Below are 20,208 nucleotides of genomic sequence, written 5' to 3'. Positions count from 1 at the left end.
AATTTTCGCATCAAACAATCCATGTTTTAAATCAGGAAATAGAATAAGAAGTTCATTGTTGTCCATTATGCCAAACTAGTGTAAACAAGAAACAAAAAGATGCAATTGCAGGATCTAAAGGAAATAGCTTCGAGCACACACACAACGGTAACAGAAAAATACTTTACCTGGGACCGTAGTATGAGTGCCTTTTTACCTTTCCTCCCCGGCAACGGCGCCAGAAAATAGCTTGATGTCTACGTTCCCCCTCCTTTCCTGTAGACAGTGTTGGGCCCCCAAGAGCAGAGGTTTGTAGAACAGCAGCAAGTTTTCCCTTAAGTGGATCACCCAAGGTTTATCGAACTCGGGGAGGAAGAGGTCAAAGATATCCCTCTCATGCAACCCCGCAACCACAAAGCAAGAAGTCTCTTGTGTCCCCAACACACCTAATAGGTGCACTAGTTCGGCGAAGAGATAGTGAAATACAGGTGGTATGAATAAATATGAGCAGTAGTAACAGCGTGTAGTTGATGGTGGTAATATGGTAGCGAGTAGTAACGCAGCAATAGTAACGCAGATAAAACGAGTAAACAAGCAGCGATAGCAGTATTTAGGAACAAGGCCTAGGGATTACACTTTCACTAGTGGACACTCTCAACATTGATCACATAACAGAATAGATAAATGCATACTCTACACTTTTGTTGGATGATGAACACATTGCGTAGGATTACACGAACCCTCAATGCCGGAGTTAACAAGCTCCACAATAATGCTCATATTTTAGTAACCTTTAGTGTAAGATAGATCAACATAACCAAATAGATCACATCAATACCATCATAGTAATAGTTAACTTCACAATCTACAAGAGATCATGATCATAGCCTACGACAAGAACCACATGGTGCACACACTAGTCACCTTTACACCAATGCAGGAGGAATAGAATACTTTAATAACACATCACTAGAGTAGCACATGGATGAATTGTGATACAAAACTCATATGAATCTCAATCATGTAAGGCAGCTCATGAGATTATTGTATTAAGGTACATGGGAGAGAGATGAACCACATAGCTACAGCGAAGCCCTCAGCCTCGGGGGTGGATTACTCCCTCCTCATCATGGAGGCAGCGATGGCGGTGAAGATGGCGGTGAAGACGGCGGAGGAGATGGCTCCGGGGGCAATTCCCCGTCCCGGCAGGGTGCCGGAACAGAGAGTTCTGTCCCCCGAAATTGACTTTCGCGATGGCGGCGGCTCTGGATGGGTTTTCGTCTCGTGGTTCTTTTTGTCGATGTTTTTAGGTCACGACGGCTTATATAGGCGAAGAATCGGAGTCGGAGGGGCCACGGACTGCCCAAACCATAGGGGGGCGCCCCCCCTGGCCGCGCCGGGGTGTGGTGTGGGCCCCCCTTGCACCTCTCTGGCCCTTCTCCGGTGCTCTGGAAGCTTCGCGAAATTATAAGATCCCCGGAATTGATTTCGTCCGATTCCGAAAATATTTCCTTACTAGGATTTCTGAAACCAAAAACAGCGAGAACAAGCAATCGGCCTTTCGGCATCTCGTCAATAGGTTAGTTCCGGAAAACGCATAAAAATGATATAAAGTGTGAACGAAACATGTTGGTATTGTCATAAAACAAGCATGGAACATCGGAAATTATAGATACGTTGGAGACGTATCAGGTAACTCTATTGTTTACTTTACACACATTGCTTAATGCGATAGTCTGTTTCTTGCAACTTTATACTGGAAGGGGTGCGGACGCTAACCTGAAGGTGGATTATTAGACATAGACGCAGTTGGATTACGGTCTATGCATTATGTTGTAATGCCCAATACCAAATTATCATAGTAATCATCTTGTAATGTATGGTCGATATTCTGTCAATTGCCTAGCTGTAATTTGTTCACCCAACACGCTATTTCTTTATGGAGAGACACCTCTAGTGAACTATGGATCCCGGTCCTATTTCCTTTACTGATAAATTTAGTTGCAATCCTTTTATGTTTACTTTCTGCAAACATCTCCTTCCATTCGATACGTTTAATCCTTTGTGTTTAGCAAACCGGTGAGATTGACAACCTCACTGTAAGTTGGGGCAAGTACTTTGGTTGTGATGTGTGCAGGTTCCACGTTGTTGCTGACGCCGGTAGTGCGCACTGCCACTAGTCAGCCAGCAATACCTACAGAAGTCACGCTTTTCTCCTACTGTTAAACCTTGGTTTCTTACTGAGGGAAAACTTGTTGTTGTGCTCATCACACCTTCTTCTTGGGATTCCCCAACAGCGTGTTCGCATACGTCGAGTACACACCATCACTGAGCTAGGCCTTTCTTCTGATGGGTCTTTCCTTGCTGGTTCTTGTTCCAATTGCCAAAATCACTCGAGTTTTGTTGCCCCTGACCAGCAGTTGTTGCTGATTCACCCACTGGTTTTTCTGCATCCCAAACTGTTGCGGAGGCTATGGAGGGAAACGTGCTCCAAACCAAGGTGGAGGTATCACACCAGGCATAAATCCATAGGGTGCTTGTGGAGGAAAAGGAAAAGCAGACTGGGTTGAATCTGCTTTTGTTGTCTATTCTCTCCTCTACCACCACACGCACGACCTCGGCCCTGATACACTATGGTTGGCACCTCGAGGAGCTCAGAATCCTCAACTCCAAGGACACACATCCCTGGACAATCTGGGGGTAGCGGTGGCGGCTTGAAGGGGGAGACGCGAACCCTAGGTTTGCCCCTTTTTATACAGGGACGTCTCTGCCTCGGCTGTTTGGTGGGATGCCATGGAATATACCATAGTTGCTGAAAGAACCTTTCCACCTCATCCGCCCCAAAAGATCTCAAGCTCCAAAATCCATTACATACAGATAAGTTCGGTACCTATTCAACAATCGCAAGCTGGACATCCAAAATATCTACACCAAAAGCTTCAAAAGCATGGAGCCGAGGCCGTGGCCTCAGCTGCTTCCCTTCTCTGCCACGATCACCTGCAGAGTTTTCCTCCATCAGCAGGGCTTGGTAGCTGAAAACTATCAATGAGGTTATTGCAGCACGATCTCTGCGAGAAACCCCTTCTGAATCGCAAATCGGCTCCCACATTGGAGGCATCTGTCGATTGACCTCGACCATCGCCATGGACAGATGTGACAGAGCCCGCCTCGGGCACCCTGGTTGACCTTCACGTCGGATTGGCTTGCAGGAGGCTCTCATGGTGCTGCGCGGAATGGACTGTGACACCTCCCCGACCCTTTTCCCCTCCTGGAGTATTCTGCTCAGCGATTTTGTCTTCGGACCAGGCTTCACCACCACAGGGCTCACCACGGGGAGGGCAAGCACCTGCAAAGTCGGCGATGCCTGACGAACTCGAACTGAAGCTTCTCGGGGAGGTAAGCACCCCGCATGGCGCGGCATCGATCGGGATCAGGCCGAATGAGACGATGCATAGATTGAAACTGCAATCTCTCGAATCCGACGCAGATCGAGCACCGCCCTCCTCCTCGCCCTCGGTCCGTGCCTGGACCAGTCTAGCAGACGCCGGCGAGTTGACAGATCGCCCTGGATTTGCCCCCGAGCTCACGGAGACAAAATCGAACGTGTCGCCTCTTTGCTCCCTTCCACCACCGCCTCGCGCCAGGCCTTGAATCTCGTCGCCACCCTCTTGAAGCGCTCCTCCATCAGGGAGAGGCAGCAAGGTGAGGTGTCTCCTAGATCCGGGGTCTCCGCGTCGCCGTGGGAGCGGAGGAGGAAACTTCGAGCTGGTTTGGGGGACTATGGCTAGGTGGTAGGTAGTGCGAGAACGGACGGACGCGTGGGGATTTTGCGCAATCGCCGCAGAGGAGAGGTTGACGCGTGGTGAGCCATGGACGGAGCCCGAGGTGGTTCCGTCATGAACATAACCTTGGGTCGGAGCCATCGCCCGCTGCCCCTTGTCAAAAATCTCGGTCACCACGGCTGTATCGGTCCCGTAAACTTACCTGAACAAACACAACAAGGGAGAAAACAACGCGTCCTCGACAGCAGTTTCGTCTCTCTTAATAGCTTTGATAAATTAAATGTTCCACATATATATTTCGTGAATTTACATACTGATCGATCGACCTACGTTCCACACATTATACCCTCATCACAGCAAAATTTGCTCCAAGGATATGTGCAACTGCAACCATTGTAATTACACCGAGCAGCCGCATGCTTCCAATCATCTGTGGAAGCTATTTTGTCCAAGAGACAGAGAAGTATTATGTACAGCTATGTAGGTAGCTATACGAAACGGAGAGCGCAGCGCGCGGGTTCTAAGGCTCTGCTTTGCCTTTGGTCACGGATGGATCAGTCTCTGTGGTGGAGTCGGAGTCGCAGTTGGAAGACTTGGAGACGGAGAGGACGAGGTCCTTCATGTCAGAGCTCGAGGAGCGGAAATGTGCGAGAATCTTGCTGAACTTGGGCTTCCTCCGGGTGATGGCAATGGAGACGTCGTTCGGGAAGAGATCCCTGAGCACGAAGGCGTGGAACATGGTGGTCACCAGCAGGCCGGCCACGGTGACGGTGGCGATGCCCGAGAGCCCGATCGAGAGCGTCCGCGTCAGCAAGTTGGTCACCTCCGTGGCGTACGTGATGGTCGCGATGGACGCGCCGGTCATCGGGAAGGTGTAGGCCCACCACGCCAGCGAGAACCGGAATCCTCTGAAGAAGTTGATGCGCACAGCCAGGGACATGTAGAGGAAGAGCGCGATGAAGTAGGCGACCCGGGCGCCGTTGTCGAACTTGCCATTGATCTTTGCCCAGGCCATGGAGGCGACGCTGGGCGCGGCGACGAAGAGGAAGAAAACCGGGTGGAACTCCTTGGGCAGCGTTACGTTGGTGGGGAGGCGCTGGTAGAGCGTGACGAAGAGGACGATGTAGTGTGCTAGCCCGACGGCGAAGAAGAAGATGGGGCCCTCGCGGAGGCCCATCTTGGCGCCGAGCAACGCGCCGACGAAGTTGCCGACGATGGAGAGGTGGTTGGACGGGTTGGCCACCTTGGAGAGCCGGCGCTGGCCTCCGGACATCCACTGGCCGTAGATCTTGAGCTCCAGGCAGAAGATGGGCGCCATGAGCAGGTACCAGACGCCGTGGTGCACCTGGGTCATCTCTATTATCGGCGCGCCCTGCACGAGGAAGAGGCAGGCGATCCATGGCGCGAAGAAGAAGTTGGCACGGATCGGGTGGTAGAACTCGCGGCGGACGGCCTCGAAGTAGAAGACGACCTTGAGCAGGTAGATGCATGAGACGAGCCCCATGAGGGCCAGCGAGACGTACCACAGCACGTGCGCCACCGTGAGGCTGACGTGGAGGAACGCCGTCGGCGGCGCCGTCGCCAGCGCCTTCCATAGGATCGCCTGGCTGCTCACGCCGAGCACCATCCCGAAGGCGCTGATCGGGAACCGCAGCAGGAAGGGCCACTTCTCGTCGCTCGGCAGCACCGCCACCTCCGTCGACTGCACGTGAGAGAACAACTTTTAATTAGCCTTGATCGATCGACGACATAAACGTGTGCGTGCACAGTCACTAACGCACTCACGCTGTTTCCTTACCCTGAGAGTGTCGAGCTCGGGGCCTTCCAGGGCGTCAAAGTAGCGGTCGGTGCCCGGAACCTGGTCTGTCTCCTCAGAGATCTTGGACCCGGGAGATTCGAGGTCCATGGGGTGGCCACGCAGGTTGGAGAGCTGGCGCTCGAGGCGGCCGGAGAAGGTCTTGAAGGGGTCGAACCGCTTGTCGCGCGTGGTGTCGGCTCGCCGCGGCCCCTCGTTGAGCTGCTGGGACGCGTGGAGGATGGGTTGCGAGTGGAACCGCGTCTGCTTCAGCAGCCGCGGCGAGTGCACCTCCGCCTGCAGCTCGGCCGGCTTGGTCACTGCGGGCGCCTCGTCTTGGCGCACGGACGCCGCCGCCCTGAACTGCGAGAGGTGGAACCCCGAGGGCGACGCCGGCATGCTGAGCGAGAGGGCGTACGGGACCTGCGCGTCGTCGTAGGCGGGCACGGGGGCAGCCGGAGGCGGGGTGGCCGGCGCCGGGATGCAGATGACAGTGTCCAGGGGGGCGGCGGCGTTGTCGCGGCCGACGCAGTCGAAGCCGGCTATGGTCTGCGACGGGACCTGGATGAGCAGCGACGGGAGCGCTTCCCTGGACGACTGCTCGTTGAGCTGGGCGGCCATTCTGATCTGCACGTCTCTTCCCAACTCCATGCCGATGATCAAGAAACCTGCAGAACCATCCACAGAGAGTGGTCCAGTGAGCAACGGACGCGCCAGAAGAAGACCAACAGAAAGCATATATGGACATGAAGGACATAATCAAGCATCGCAATACCAGACACACCAATTCGGCCGAAGCTCGGCTGGGCATTCCCGTATGGCGACCCTTGCCATATCGATCCTACGCTAGTTCCTATTCCTACTACTATCGCAGCATTCTTACCTTGGAATTCCTACTATGTGTGTTGGCGTATACCCTGAATAGGTTGTGATTTTTCCGTTCGTCCCGGAAGTAAGTTGCAGCTCCGCTTGGTGCGGGAGGTGCTCTATTTATAGAGCTAGGCGGAGCGCCCGTGTGGGAGAACTCCAAGCTACGATTCCTTTATTTTCGGCACGCCCGAGCCCTGAGTGGTGGGTGCCAGCGGAGCGGCAGAGCACGCACGCCGGCGGCCGGCGAGGGCGACGGGTCGGCGGTGGCCGCATGCAGTTGCGGTTGCCGTGGATCGCGAAGGTTCGGTGTACCGCCAACGGGCGTCGCCGCCCGCCGTGGAAAAACTCGCCCGTTTCACCATGTCAAAGTTTGACACGACTTCCTGACGAGAAGATCTTTACGGACGGTCTGCTTCGTCCATGCCACAGTGCTGCTACGGCATCAGGTCAGTGGGATCCTGAGCCTTTTTCCGGTCACTTTCGACGCTCGTGCTCCGCCGGAGACAGGCAGAAAGGTCCGCACGTTGTACGATAAAAGCGCGCCGCGCCGTCCGGTTAGGGTCGTCGGCACGCACCCGCACGGGAGTCCATGAGCAGGAGTTTTGAAGTTTTCACTGGAAAAAAATATTTTCTCCGCTTCGTATTGCTATCACTATCCATAAAAACATGTTGCAAAATCTAAATTTAGATATGTATTTACATGTATCTACAGACCTTATAGATTCATCCGATTTTTTACAAATCTCTAGTATCTTTTTATATATGAAGGGAGGGAATACTAGTTATTGCTGATTTAGGCATTTAGCACATGTTAATGAAAAAGGAGAGAAGACTCGTGTAGAAACTGACCATGTACTCACGGCCAGCTACAGCAGAAAAGGCCAGTTGTACACAGGATGTAAACATGCAGTACGATAAGATCTTTGACCTGTTGCGCTTATGTTATGTGCCGAGAATAATCACTAGTGATGTTGCGATCTGACTAGAGTACCTTAGCTAGTACACTGTGGAAACTAGTTAACTGGAGATGAGGCACGTACGTCACAGTCTGTCAGCTTGTAAACCTGTGTTCCCATGGATCACCGGCCGGATTGGGCCGACCCTCCCTAGATGTGACCTAGAACGTACAGCATCTTCCCTGGATGATAGGCAGACTAGGCTGACAAACTTCATTTTTTTTGTACTATACACAGCACAGCGCGCTAGGCGCTAGCTAGCGAGGCTAGCGTACACGTATTCTTGCTCTCAGCCACATGGCATGAGCCATGCAACAACGAGCACGGCGGGAACCCGACAGGACAGCAGAGCTAATGGTGCAGCTAGCTTCCCAGCAAAATGAATCACGTATAAATATAAATGTATATATCTATATATACATATGTGATAAACAAGGAGAAAGAACACCTTCGGTTTCTTCTAGCAACTAGTAGTACAACTAAAAAGTACCCACGAAATATGATATGGCAACGGAAGCATGGGCACACATGCATCCACGTACGCATATGTATGCTCTAGGGATTATCCATCCATCCATTTACCTGTTGGGCTGGAGAATTGGTTCGGGCTATCGAATATATGGATTATTTGTGGAAAGGCAACGAGCCAGAGCAAGACGAGCCTAGCTAGAGTTCTAGCGGCCAAACTATACTATTTTGTTGAAACGAGCAGCCAAAACAAACGATAGATGCTGGTGGAGGTGTGGTGGCTACAAGGGTTGCATTGGGTGTATATATAGAGTTATTATCCAAGCATGTCTAGGTAGCTGGTGGACGGTATTGCCCTTTATTGTAATACTGTACTAGTCGAGACTCGAGACTCGAGAGAAATAAAAGGAAGGAATTGAGGGGGGAAAAAGGGGTGTGCCGGCCTATTGTCGGATGACAGCGTGGAAATTAAGAGAAATGTGGCGGGTGAGTCATGAAAGGCTGAAAGCGCGCGCTTGCCCGGCTGCTACTGGGGCCGACATCTAGACTCTCTCCTTGACCCGTACTGATGCCCCGCGTGTGTCCACGTGATTTCCCGGCCTGCTCAACACTCTGCACTCACACTGCTGGTCACTAGCGTTTATACGAAAATAAAGGTACGGTGGAGCATTCACTAGCCTATCGGCAATCACGTACGCGTACGGATCCAAGAGCGCGCGGGAGACGGAAAAATCGTATGAGTATTTGTGACTTTGCACGACGTTACCAAAAGGAAGTAACTTTTTAATAACCCCGGCCTGGGTGCAAGTTCTGCCGAGGTATCACGCGTACGGAAAAGGGCGATCCGATTGAGAGGAGAAAAAACGGGAGTTGAGATGCTGACGGCCGGTCGGTATAATCGTCTTCTCGAGAATCAGAAACGAATGCTGGCTTGGAAGATGTTTGGAATTTTTTGTCACTCAGAGAGAGGACAAAAAGGTACTATGCACTTGTTGAGACTTGGGAGGAGTGATTAACTACTTGCAGCTGGTATTATTCTAACCTTGCATAAATGTTAAGAAACAAATACTCCATCGATCCGTTCACTAATAAGATTGTTTAGTTACTTCAAAGCGAACTTGATACGAAGCAAAGTGAGGGAATCTACGCTGTAAAAAATAGAATAAGTACAACCCAAAGTCAGTGAAATTAATTTGCATATTCCGGGGTTCAGTTCTTATTTTGGTGGCGTCCGACGACCCAGCTGATTGTCTATGTGCTACGCTCTATCTTTTTTCCATAAGACATTTCGACGCCCTCTTCTATAACTCACTCTTTCTTGGTTGCTAAGAGTTGGTGAGAATAGGTATTCCCAATATCGCCATGGGGTGCCGCAAAATTAAATTCGTATCACAACATTTACATATGATTATCTTACAAGAAAAAAAAGTTATCGTTACAAGAATATGTAGCATGCATAGTGCATCGAAGAAAAAGTATTGTACCGTACCGTATATGTCCTAGCTGTTGCACATTTTAAGTAAGAAGAAAAATAAATATAGTAAGCGTAGCTTGTGTTTGGTAGCTATCTCGAGTTTTGATAGAAGGGCTCGAAAGCTGCTGGTGCATGTTTGGATGGTAGCCATGATGCGACATCAGCGAGAAAAGGAGCGTAACCTCAAACAAATCCCATCAGATAGAGGGAGATGCATATCAGTACTAAAATATTAAAGGACGAGTACCTCTCTCTGAGTTGATCAATCTTTGAATTCAAACGTTCAGAAGATGTAGCTCTCCAACCAACCAACTACATGCAAAAAATTGGTTTGACCGCAACGGTGATGCTCGATCGTTTATGTAGTTTAGTATATTAGCAGCAGGTAGTATATATATTTAATGTTTTAAAGTAAGAAGAAATGAGCAGCACATAAGAGAGAAAAAACTTTCATTTACTATTACATATAGATATAGTCAGGCTCCAAGATTTAAATAATGTAAATCGTCCAACAAGTACTGAACACGTGTACATATTTGACCACTTAAGTAGCAGCGGCACATGCTAGGTCTCAGGTTTCTTTTGATTCATAAGATTTGTATAAAAAAAGTAAGATTTAGATTTATAGTACAAAAAATTACACAAGTTGTTTGATTTATAGAAACATATCCCATAGGAACTAATCCTATAGAAATCTTGTAGTGTAAGTTTTATAGGAATAAAACATTAGGTCATATCTCATGAAAGATTCCTTTGCTACAATCAAATACACATAATTTTTCCATAGGATTCAAGTAGAGATGACATCTCAATCATAAGTTTTTCCTATTACTATGTTTTTCCTATCCTATAAATCAAAGGAGTCCTCAATATTAATAAATTTAATAGTATTACTTAAATGCATTATTTCATTAATCATTATTCAGTTAATTTGAAGCCACAAACACCTTATGGTTCCGATAGTGACCATTCCATTGGTCGAATTTATCAATTAGAGGTCGATATTTGTGGCCTTAAGATGATTTTTTTTCATACTTGTGTGATCTTAATGATCTGAGTTGGCTATTTAGCTTTTTGTATTTTCAAATTTAGTCTCTCGTTTAGCTATTTATACTTGTGTGATCTTAATGATATGAGTTGGCTATTTAGCTTTTTGTATTTTCAAATTTAGTCTCTCGTTTCCTTAAAACCTCAGATATTTAATTAACTTTATGCATGTATTAAGTATTTTTTTTTGCAGAATTGCGGCTAAATAACCGAAAAAGAGAGTATAAGATACAAATGCTGACACATATACTTCGCGGGTAGTATATCTCTAACAGAATTAACTAAATGACAATTGTTTCTAATGACAGTACACCCCAAGATCTAGGGGTTTAAACCTCCTTTGAAACGAAACAATGGTGAAAAGAATGTTCTCTTTCCATGGAGGATGGATTACTCGCTGATATCGAGGTGCATGTAGTAATTTTGTCAATCTTAAAACCCAACGGCTTAGTCTAATGGAGGTGCTCTAAGGTGTAGAATATGTGTCATATGGGTGAGTATTTGTGAGTGTCTTGGTCTATACCTTTTTTTCCCAAACTGAACAAAAATTAAATTAAATATTTTCTTAAAAATAAACATGCAATTAATGATTTACTTTTCACGATTAATTAATTTCGCCGGCCAAAATCATGGTCTCTGAAAGTCTGAATAGTAATAAATTGTGTTCTCGAAATGAAAGAGCTAACTTTTTTTATAGTACTGGAAGTCAAGTGTGACTTATGGAACTAACCAGAGCCTACCTCCCTGGGAGCAAGCTAAGCCAAGAAATTTGGATCTATGCACTACGTAGGTACATCACCGCGCGCAGAGACAGTGACTAATCGACTTGGTAGGAGAATATACTAGGCACATCACGATACACATCGATCAGCGCTAATGGTGGTGGACAGCTATTACGCAGCACTAGTCTATAGTATGGGTAGTAACCTCACGAGTACATGCCGTACGACGCACTTAACTAATTAATGTGGACGAAGACGAGCCTAGCTTGATGGCGACGAGAACGACAAGAGAAGAGCAGCCGATCCTTTGAGCGTGGGTCGTTCACGTCCCCGTCGACGGATCGCATCCCGTAATCCCCAGGGCAAACTTAAACTAAGCGGCGCTCGATCGGTAGGAAGTGCATGGAGTATATATATTACGAGCAGCCGCGGTACATACCTGGCTAGTAGTGCCGGGCCGCTACTCTCCAAGCTGACGGCTGAGGGTCAATGCCGGGTGACGGCGGCGGCGATCTTGCGGTCGAACGAAGCGTCGCTGGATGCAAAAGCGACGCCGGGGAGGTTCTTCTTGGCTGCTCTGCCGCTTGCTGCACTGCACCGGGAGGCGAGTGTAGGAGAAGGGGAAGGAGGCAGAGTGGCTTGCTAACCGGCACTAGTGCTTCTCGCACTCCCCCTCAGCTCCAGCCAAACCCTGCTTTTATAGGGGAAGCAAGCGATAAAGATTATTAGCGGATTGTGAGAACATATATAACCAGCAATTTCGGGGAGGGATTTTTTAGGTCGTGCACGATAGATTGATCAGGGGTTTGTGCTGTGCGACATGGCAGGGATCGTATCCTAGTACAACGTCAGTGAGTGGCGACGAGCAAGTGGACACCACCCATCTGCGTCGAGGCCAGTGGGCGTTTTCGTTCCGTTCGTGGTCCTGGGTGCCAACTGCCAGGTAGGATCTACTAGCTCAGTAGCTCGTGTACTACGTAGTACGAGCACGGCTTCTACTCGGGAAGGTTCGGTCCTGCCATGCCATGGCATCGGCATTGGGGGTTTCCCACCTGAATCGAAAAGCTAGCTATTGGATCCAGATTTGATGGTCGATTCAGTCCGACGTTGAAAGTGGGCTCGACCTCACTGTCGCAGTGCGGGGGATTGGCTTCGCATATGCTTACGGGTTTTAAGGATGTGATGCACGGTGTGCTCGGATACCTGCAATCCCATTTCTCGCATCTAGGAAGAAAATTTTGGCGCGTTTACTTGTCCAGGTTCATATCGTTTCTATGCACAGAACAAATTTTAAAGCGGCCTAAAAGTTGGTCTGGGAGGACCGCTCGACCCGATTGTTTACGTGTGGATAGACGTCGGCAAGCACAACTTGACATGGTTTTGCACATTTCGAAAAGCACGAGAGATGCTACGTATCACTTTGACTCCCCACTCCACTCCCCTCACCATCCAAACCCCATTCTCTCACCCCCCCCCAGCCGTTATCCTCCATGGCCACTGTTCCTCCCCCTCCACCTCCTCCACAGCCACCGCCGGAAACCCTCACCATCGGCCAAAACGCAAAAACTTCGGGCGGTGCGCCAGCTTGAGCAGTTGGTGGCGGGAGGCATACCCATTTGGCAAGGGCTCTCAAATTGGTCTCGCCGGCTTGGGAAGGCGTTCACGTGACGAGCAATGGATTTCGGCATGACTACCTAAAAATAGGGTGGACGCTCCAGCTGGCCAGACTAGCGGGTGCAACATTTTGGCTAGAGAGTCGCCTTTGGGGGAATCAAAACCGAGATAATTATAGCGGGGAGGTTGCTCCGCGGTGGTGGGTCACACCAGTCAGTGATACACATTTGACCAGTCAAAATGCAAAGATATCGTGTGGACCCACTGAACACATTGCGTAGAATTAGCGGAGCTGATTCTCGGGTCTTGTCTAGCTTACCTCGATAGTAAAACATGCCACTCTCGATTACCCACCTATTACAACATTATTATGTGTCGTATGGATTATGGATTCTACCCAAGGGCTTAAATATGTGCATGTTTTGCTAATCCGGGTAAACCCTTTTACCGTGAAAAGAACTTTTGGTGGTACATTTTCCTTGTACCGTCCAAAAAAAATCACGAGGTGGGGGTGTTTTCTTAGTGAAATAAAATTACAAAAAGTTTGACTGCTTGCGTGTCTAAAATTAATTACAGGTTTTTCAGCACTATGGATTTCTAATAAGAAAAGGTAGTAATTGTTTTGTCAAAAGCGTATAAATGTATGTCTAGCTCTGTGGCGACCACGGAGGTCAGGGCTAGACAAATCCAGATATCGGATCTGGCATAAGCCTAACCTAGATCTTTAGGGCCTACAGGGTGAGATTCAGTAATACAATAGTGACTCTACGACTGAAAGCAAATATATTATAACTCTTAATAGATTTAAGATCCAAAATTTATTACACGCAGTGACCACAATTCAACAAGCAACGGAAAGCAAATTATGTTATCTAGATAAAAACTGCAAAGGGCCTAAGAGGCCATAACATAAGGCGACGTCCCAGCCCATAAGTCTCAGGCTGCCGTCTGGGGAACTCCGAACTACTCGTCGACGTTGAGGTAGAAGCCACCATCAGTTGGAAGGACTTCATCTGAAACAAAGCAGGCAAGGCTGAGTACAGGAACTCAGCAAGACTTAGTACAACCTGTTAGCAAAGCGGGTATGCGAGGCTTATTGTGGAGCTTATTTTGCGGAAAGCCAGTTTTCCTTTGTAAACAGGAGGGGGCAGAAGCTCGTCTATTCAGACCATTGTAAAATGGGGTAAGAGAGCGATATCAACTCTAGCTCTAATATCATCATGTTGAATCCACCGAATCTTCATCATCACCTGAACCTATTACCTAAGCTCACCCCCTCGACACCCTGAGAAGGGATCCTTATTCACACATAGGTATCAAGTTTTACGATCAGGTTCAAGTTGTCTATGATCATCACGTCCTTTCCCAAGTCGTCCTTAACCGTGGACACGGTTTTTCGGAAAGATATACCCTGCAGGGGTGTACAACTTTACCCACACGCGCTGACCAACTCTTATCGCTGTCATGTACACGCTTCTTTGGCGTGCCGGCAGAGGGTGGTCGACCAAAACCTTTCCCTTACTTCACCTATTCCATGAGTCAAACTAACTGGGGAACTCCGTCATCGTAGGTAGCCATTCTCCGAGGCGGTCCTGGCCATTGTGCGCAGGGGATCCAGTTCAATGCCTCCAGCATCATTCACCCCGACCACGGCCTGTATGATGCACTTTGAAAACCTTTTCCACCTTTTCCCCAATGCGTATGGCAAATAGAACTCGCAAACTAATTGACTCATGGGTAAGCTAGGCAAATTCGGACCAAGGGGTGCCCACGGGCCCCGTGTGGTTGTACGCTCAGTCTTGGGTCCGAAGGCGAGAACCTCAGGTCCTAGTATCGGCGAGAACGAGTCAAATCACCACATCCCCATGTGGCGGCCCATCCAAGCCTTTAAACATGTTGATTATCATCATTGATCTTACCACGTCATCCTGCCAAACTAGGTTCATTCGTAGCTCTGATTCATCAACCGTATGGATCAAACTTCAACAACTAAGCATGGCTAAGCATAACACATATACGGCTCTAGCGATGCGAACAAGCTCAGACCTAGTTTTGCTGGGAGCGGTGGATCAGGAACTCTGGGCTACAAGGATGAAATATGCACACATAGGATATCTACAACTGCCGATAGAACATATTTGAAGCGGATGCAATATGTAAGAACCAGAAGTAAAGCATTTCGAAACCATATATGAACCAGGTTAGGGCTTGCCTTGTCCCTCGTTGTTCTGGTGCTGCTCTTCGGTGGCGTTGATCTCAGGCTCGCGTTCGGTCCCTATCGTGAAGAACCAAACACCAGAAATGGAAGAGCACAATCAAGACATTGTACAATGCAATGCACATATAATATGATGACATGTCATATTTGAAAGGACACGGATGTTGCCTAGAGGGGGGGTGAATAGGCGGTTTAAAACTTTTACGAGATGGGCTTAACAAATGCAGAATAAAACTAGCGTTTACTTTGTCAAGCCCAAAGCCTATATACTATGGTTCACCTATGTGCACCAACAACTTATGCTAAGCAATACAAGCAACTATGTGATAGCAAGATATATAACTTCAAGCACGATGGCTATCACAAAGTAAAGTGCATAAGTAAAGAGCTCGGGTATAGGAAAGTGACGCGGAGACAACGATGTATCCCTAAGTTCACACTCATGCGAGTGCTACTCTCCCTTGGAGCGGTGTGGAGGACAAGTCACTCCAAATGCACGAGGGCCACCGTATTCTCCTCGAGAATTCCCACCAAAAGGGATGTCCTCGATCCACTATGGAACCTTAGGGAGGTCACCGAACCCGCACAAAGCTTGGGGCTATCTCCACAACTTAATTGGAGGCTCCCAATAAATTGCCACTAAGGCCTTGCCCTTGAAGAATCTCCACAACTTAATTGGAGTCCCCAAGAACACCACTAAGATGCCACAAAGGCCTTGCCCTTGAAGAATCTCCACAACTTAATTGGAGTCCCCAAGAACACCACTAAGATGCCACAAAGGCCTTGTCCTTGAAGAATCTCCACAACTTAATTGGAGTCCCCAAGAACACCACTAAGATGCCACAAAGGCCTAGAATCCGTCTAGGGTTCCAAGAATCCAAGAGTAACAACCTTCTTGCTTTCACTTCCACGAATCACCCTGGAAAGCTCAAACCGATGCACCAAATGCAATGGCAAGAACACCACAAAGATGCTCAAGTCCTTCTCTCTCAAATTCCAACAAAGCTACAAAAGCTATTGGGGGAATAAGAGAGGAAGAACAAATAAGAGGAGGAACACCAAATTTCTCCAAGATCTAGTTCTAGTGGATTCCACTCACAAAGAGAGGGATTTGATTGGTCAAGATGTAGATCTAGATCTCCTCTCTCGTTTCCCTCAAATGGGGGCAAGAATCATGGAGGGATTGAGAGATAGAGCAAGCTTCTCTAGTTCAACAATGGAGGAGAGAGAGTGTGAGAGAAGCCAACCAGCCCAAGGAGGAAGAAGGGGTGCTTAAATACCCCTCCCATCGAAATATGACCGTTTGGGTATGCTCAGGCCGAATTTTCCAGGCCGGATATTTGCAAAATATCCGGCCCCCGAAAAACGGGTAAGGACCAGAAAAAACAGGACCCTGGATGGGGGCCGGATATTTGGCCGGATTTTCCCAGAAACCGGATTTTTTGGGGGGGCCGGAGTATCCGCCCCAAACTTGGGCCGAAATATCCGCCCCCCTGAAAACTGGCAGAAACATGAAACTGAAACGGGCATAACTTTAGCATTCGGACTCCGATTTTGATGATCTTGGGCTTGTTTTAAAGCTAGGAACAAGCTCTACAATATCATGCAGGGAACCATCATAATCCAACAATGTAGGATAGAAACAAATGATGAAAGTTTTGACCTATCTAAAAAAGACATACCGGTAAAAACCTCCAACCTTGAAAATGCAACAAGTTGCCCGTGCAAAAACCATTCTTGATGAACTAGAGCTTGTCATGAGAATAAGTACGAGCTCTAAAACATCACATGGATAAGATCCAAATAACAACCAAGAAAGATGATGCAAGGATGCAAAGGTTTGAGCTCTCTCCGAACGATACGATCGACTTACTCACTCGAGAGCCCTCTTGATAGTACGACAACTAAACTATAAACCGGTCTCCAATTACACTATGAGACCGGTGAGAAAGAAACCCTATCAAGAGCAAACCTTAACCTTACGCATTCCACTTGAGCTTGATGATGACGGTCTTGACCGCAACAAGATGGAACGCCTTTCTTGATTGTGCTTGCTTGACGAAGTCTTGTGGATTGCTCCCCCATAATCCACCATGGGAGAGCTTCTTCTTCGGCGCATCTTCACATATCCATGAACACCATATGGATGGCAAGAGTCAAGCAAAGAATCTCTTCGAGATGGCTCATCTTGAACTTGCACTTCATTTCTTCATGGCAAGCTTCAAGCTTATGATCTCTTCGAGTTGGCTCATATTGAACTTGCACTTCATTTCGTTGATGTCTTGAAGTTAACCTTGAGAGCTCACTTCATCTTCATCTTCAAGACATACTTGACACTTGATATCCTTCATCCATTTCTTCTTCTTGCAACCTTGAAGCCAACATATGGTTCAAGCATTGCCTATGGACAACTCCTACAAATATAACTCAATGCAAACATTAGTCCATAGGGATTGTCATTAATTACCAAAACCACACATGGGGGCTCCATGCACTTTCAATATTAAAGGGGTTCGGTTAACCCTAGGTGCATCGATGGAATTTAGAGGGGTTCAGCATCGATCCCGACACATGAGAGGGGTCGATTAGGGTTTCCACTAAGGGTCCATATTTAATTGGTTCAATCATGTATGAAACATGTATGAACAAATAGGAAATGTTTTTCTGATCAATTTGATATATAATTTTATATTTTTCCGAAATAATATGAATTACTTATTTCACTGAAAATAAATACAGAAAAATAGAAAAAGCAATTATGGCGTCATGCTGACGTCATCATGACGTCAGCCGCCATGAGCTCACTGTGAGCTCGGGTTGAGCTCAAATTGGCCGATTTGGCTCGCGATTGAGCGAGCGAGTGGGTGCAAAAGGTGCGGGGCGACGCACTGAGGCATTTGGTGGCGGTGCCGCCCGCTATTGGTCGCCGGAGCACGGCCGACGACGATGGAACGCGGCGGCCGGGGCAGGTTCATGTGGCGGCGGCGCTACAAAGATGGAGAGGGAGAGGCGAGAGCACGGGGAGGACCAGCAGCTCACCCTGAGCGCGACGGTGAAGACGGCGAGGCTCGGGGCGGTCGAAATCGACGGCGACGGCGACCACCGAAGGCAGGGAAGGAGGGCCCGATTGGCTCGTCTCCGGGCTTCCCTGCACCTTCGCGTGGATGAGGCGAATGAGGAGAGGCCGTCGGTGCGGATGGCGTGCTTGTCGGGGCTCGGGGATGGCCGGAGGCGACGGGGGAAGGGGTGGCCGGCGAGCTAGGGTTCGGCCACCTCACAGAAAGAAGAAGGGAGCGAGGGAGAGAAGGAGATATGGGCGGCACGCATCTTGGCACCGACGAGCAACCAGGGCGCGCCACCGAGCTGCTTGACGAATGGAGGTGGCCCGGCCGTTTTACACATAACCCCCTGGGGCTTTTGTTGGTTTGGTTTGGGCTGCAGCTGGGCCGTGTGGGCTGTGGCAGAGAGAAAAGAGAGGGAGGGAGAGATGGGCTGCAGCCCAGGAGAGGGAAGAGAGCTCTCTCTTTCTATTATTTTCTAATTTTATTTCTCCAAATTCTAAACCAAATTCAAATCTGTTTGAATGGAGTTTGAAACTCAAATTTTCTAGAGAGTTTGCCAAAGACACATGGGTTTATTGAATGACAACAAGTCCATGTTGCCTAAAATGGAAAACTTGCAAGATTTGAATGAGAAAGAAATATAGAAGAATTTGCATAGTTATTAGGGTTTGATGCAAATTTTGCTCAAATTCAAACAATATGCATGCAATGCTCATGATCACTAATTTATTTATAAACACAAGGTTGGGATGTTATAAGCTCTTTGCTACGGTACTCGGTAGGAGCAAGTTGGCTAGAAAATATGTAGTTTTGAAATTACCCTTAACGAACATAGGGAGCACTCATTCTAGACGATTTTTTCACTATAAGGAGCATATATTAATATCATGAAGACATCCGCAACAACGCATTGCCCTAGCGATCCTATTGATGCATACAGCCCAAAAAAAGCAAGAAGAGTTACAAAAAAATAGCCCGCTACAATGATCAATTCCTTGTAGCAACAGACCTAACACCACCAAGACATCACCAACAATTTAGCTTCTCCAAAAGTGAAGCCTCCAAGAAGAAAATAGTGCACAAGCGTTGTCGTCGCCTCATAAAATATCATAGGTTTTCACCGTGGAGAAAGTCCTTGCTCACAAAACAATGTCTCCAACAAGACCATTGACAGGCACAACCAATTAAGGCCAGACCATGTATTTTCACCCTGCAAGATAAAAGTTTGAACTCCTCATGTGTTGTCGCCCCACTTACAATGCTCTTGCTCCAAGTAAAAAAATCACTAAGCCAGTTGCATAACACCATATCACCATTGATAGTCCTCATATCTTGGCTGTCCTGACATTCTCCGCTTATGACTTCGCCATGGAACATCAAAGACGCGTCCTATGATGGTAACAGACAGCAGAGCTTCGCAATGCTTCCTCAGAAACCAAGCGGTTAGAAAAAAAAACACAAACACACACGACCGAATCAATCCGATCTAGCGATCTCCATGCATGGGGTGCCTATGGGAGTTCGCCGGTGGAGCCTTTCGGAACTCGCCGCTCCAGGATAGATCAGTGAGGGCACGCATGAAGCCGATCTTCATCTTCGCGTGGAAGTAACCCCAAGAACTCCCGCTTCCTTTATTGTGCAAGTCATGGGATCCCAAGATAACTCATGTCTCGATGCGCCCTCCGGTGAAAGGAGGAGGTCACCGCCGCCATGCTCGGTGCCGCCGCCTCAATGCCCAGGTGATGCGGGAAGAGCAGCAGACCATCGGTGCCACCGGCACGAACAAAGGTGAAGAAGTTCGGGGCCCTTGAGGTCCATGTGGATCCAGATCCCCCACCCCAATGCAGGAGAAGCAGCGTGCGCCGCCGCAGCTAGCCCCCCCCCCCCCGCGCGCCATGCCGGCATTGCCCGGTGGCTCCTCCAGCGGTGACGCGGGGAGGGGAGAGGGTGAGGGAGATCTTGAGCGCTGGGAGGAGGAGCCCCGGTGCGGCGCAGTGTTAGGTTGCTTATCATCTCGATATATTGTATTAGCTTTGATAACCTGATGGGTGCAAGAAAAATAAGCTACTCCGCAGTTTAATTTGGTCTATGCATGCGTGGGATCTCATGTGGATCGTTGCACACTAATTCGACTAGTTCGGTGATTAGGTCCCTGCCTCTGCTTTACACACTTTAAACCGGTCGTTTTATTAAGCGCATACGTACAGGGTGTATATGTAAC

At 48.3% G+C, this 20,208-nt stretch overlaps 1 protein-coding gene across 5 annotated transcripts; it reads right to left on the bottom strand.

Moving 5' to 3' along the window:
• Positions 1 to 4,014: 4,014 nt before the first annotated feature.
• Positions 4,015 to 11,573, bottom strand: LOC124666986 (S-type anion channel SLAH2-like). 5 transcript variants are annotated; one of them, XM_047204321.1, is made up of 3 exons: positions 11,533 to 11,573; positions 5,560 to 6,224; positions 4,015 to 5,463 (listed from the first exon to the last, which is right to left on the bottom strand). In XM_047204321.1, exons 2-3 carry the CDS (start codon positions 6,205 to 6,207, stop codon positions 4,282 to 4,284), a joined length of 1,830 nt encoding a protein of 609 aa, XP_047060277.1. In that variant the 5' UTR covers positions 6,208 to 6,224; positions 11,533 to 11,573; the 3' UTR covers positions 4,015 to 4,281. The 5 variants fall into 5 exon arrangements, with proteins under 5 accessions (XP_047060277.1, XP_047060275.1, XP_047060274.1 ...); XM_047204319.1 differs by lacking the exon at positions 11,533 to 11,573 and adding an exon at positions 6,332 to 6,496; XM_047204318.1 differs by lacking the exon at positions 11,533 to 11,573 and adding an exon at positions 6,341 to 6,496.
• Between the last annotated feature and the right edge of the window lie 8,635 nt (positions 11,574 to 20,208).

This window comes from Lolium rigidum, chromosome 6, assembly GCF_022539505.1.
Source record: "Lolium rigidum isolate FL_2022 chromosome 6, APGP_CSIRO_Lrig_0.1, whole genome shotgun sequence".
In the NCBI taxonomy this organism is placed as follows: domain Eukaryota; kingdom Viridiplantae; phylum Streptophyta; class Magnoliopsida; order Poales; family Poaceae; genus Lolium; species Lolium rigidum.
This window is presented reverse-complemented; position numbering and strand designations above follow the sequence as displayed.

What these genes read in the sequence shown, in the direction of transcription:
- LOC124666986 (XM_047204317.1), bottom strand. Translation starts at nt 6,294, where the DNA reads ATGCTTTCTGTTGGTCTTCTTCTGGCGCGTCCGTTGCTCACTGGACCA. An exon ending in CCGAGCTCGACACTCTCAGG is followed by an intron (nt 5,464 to 5,559) that starts GTAAGGAAACAG and finishes TCTCACGTGCAG; the next exon opens with TCGACGGAGGTGGCGGTGCT.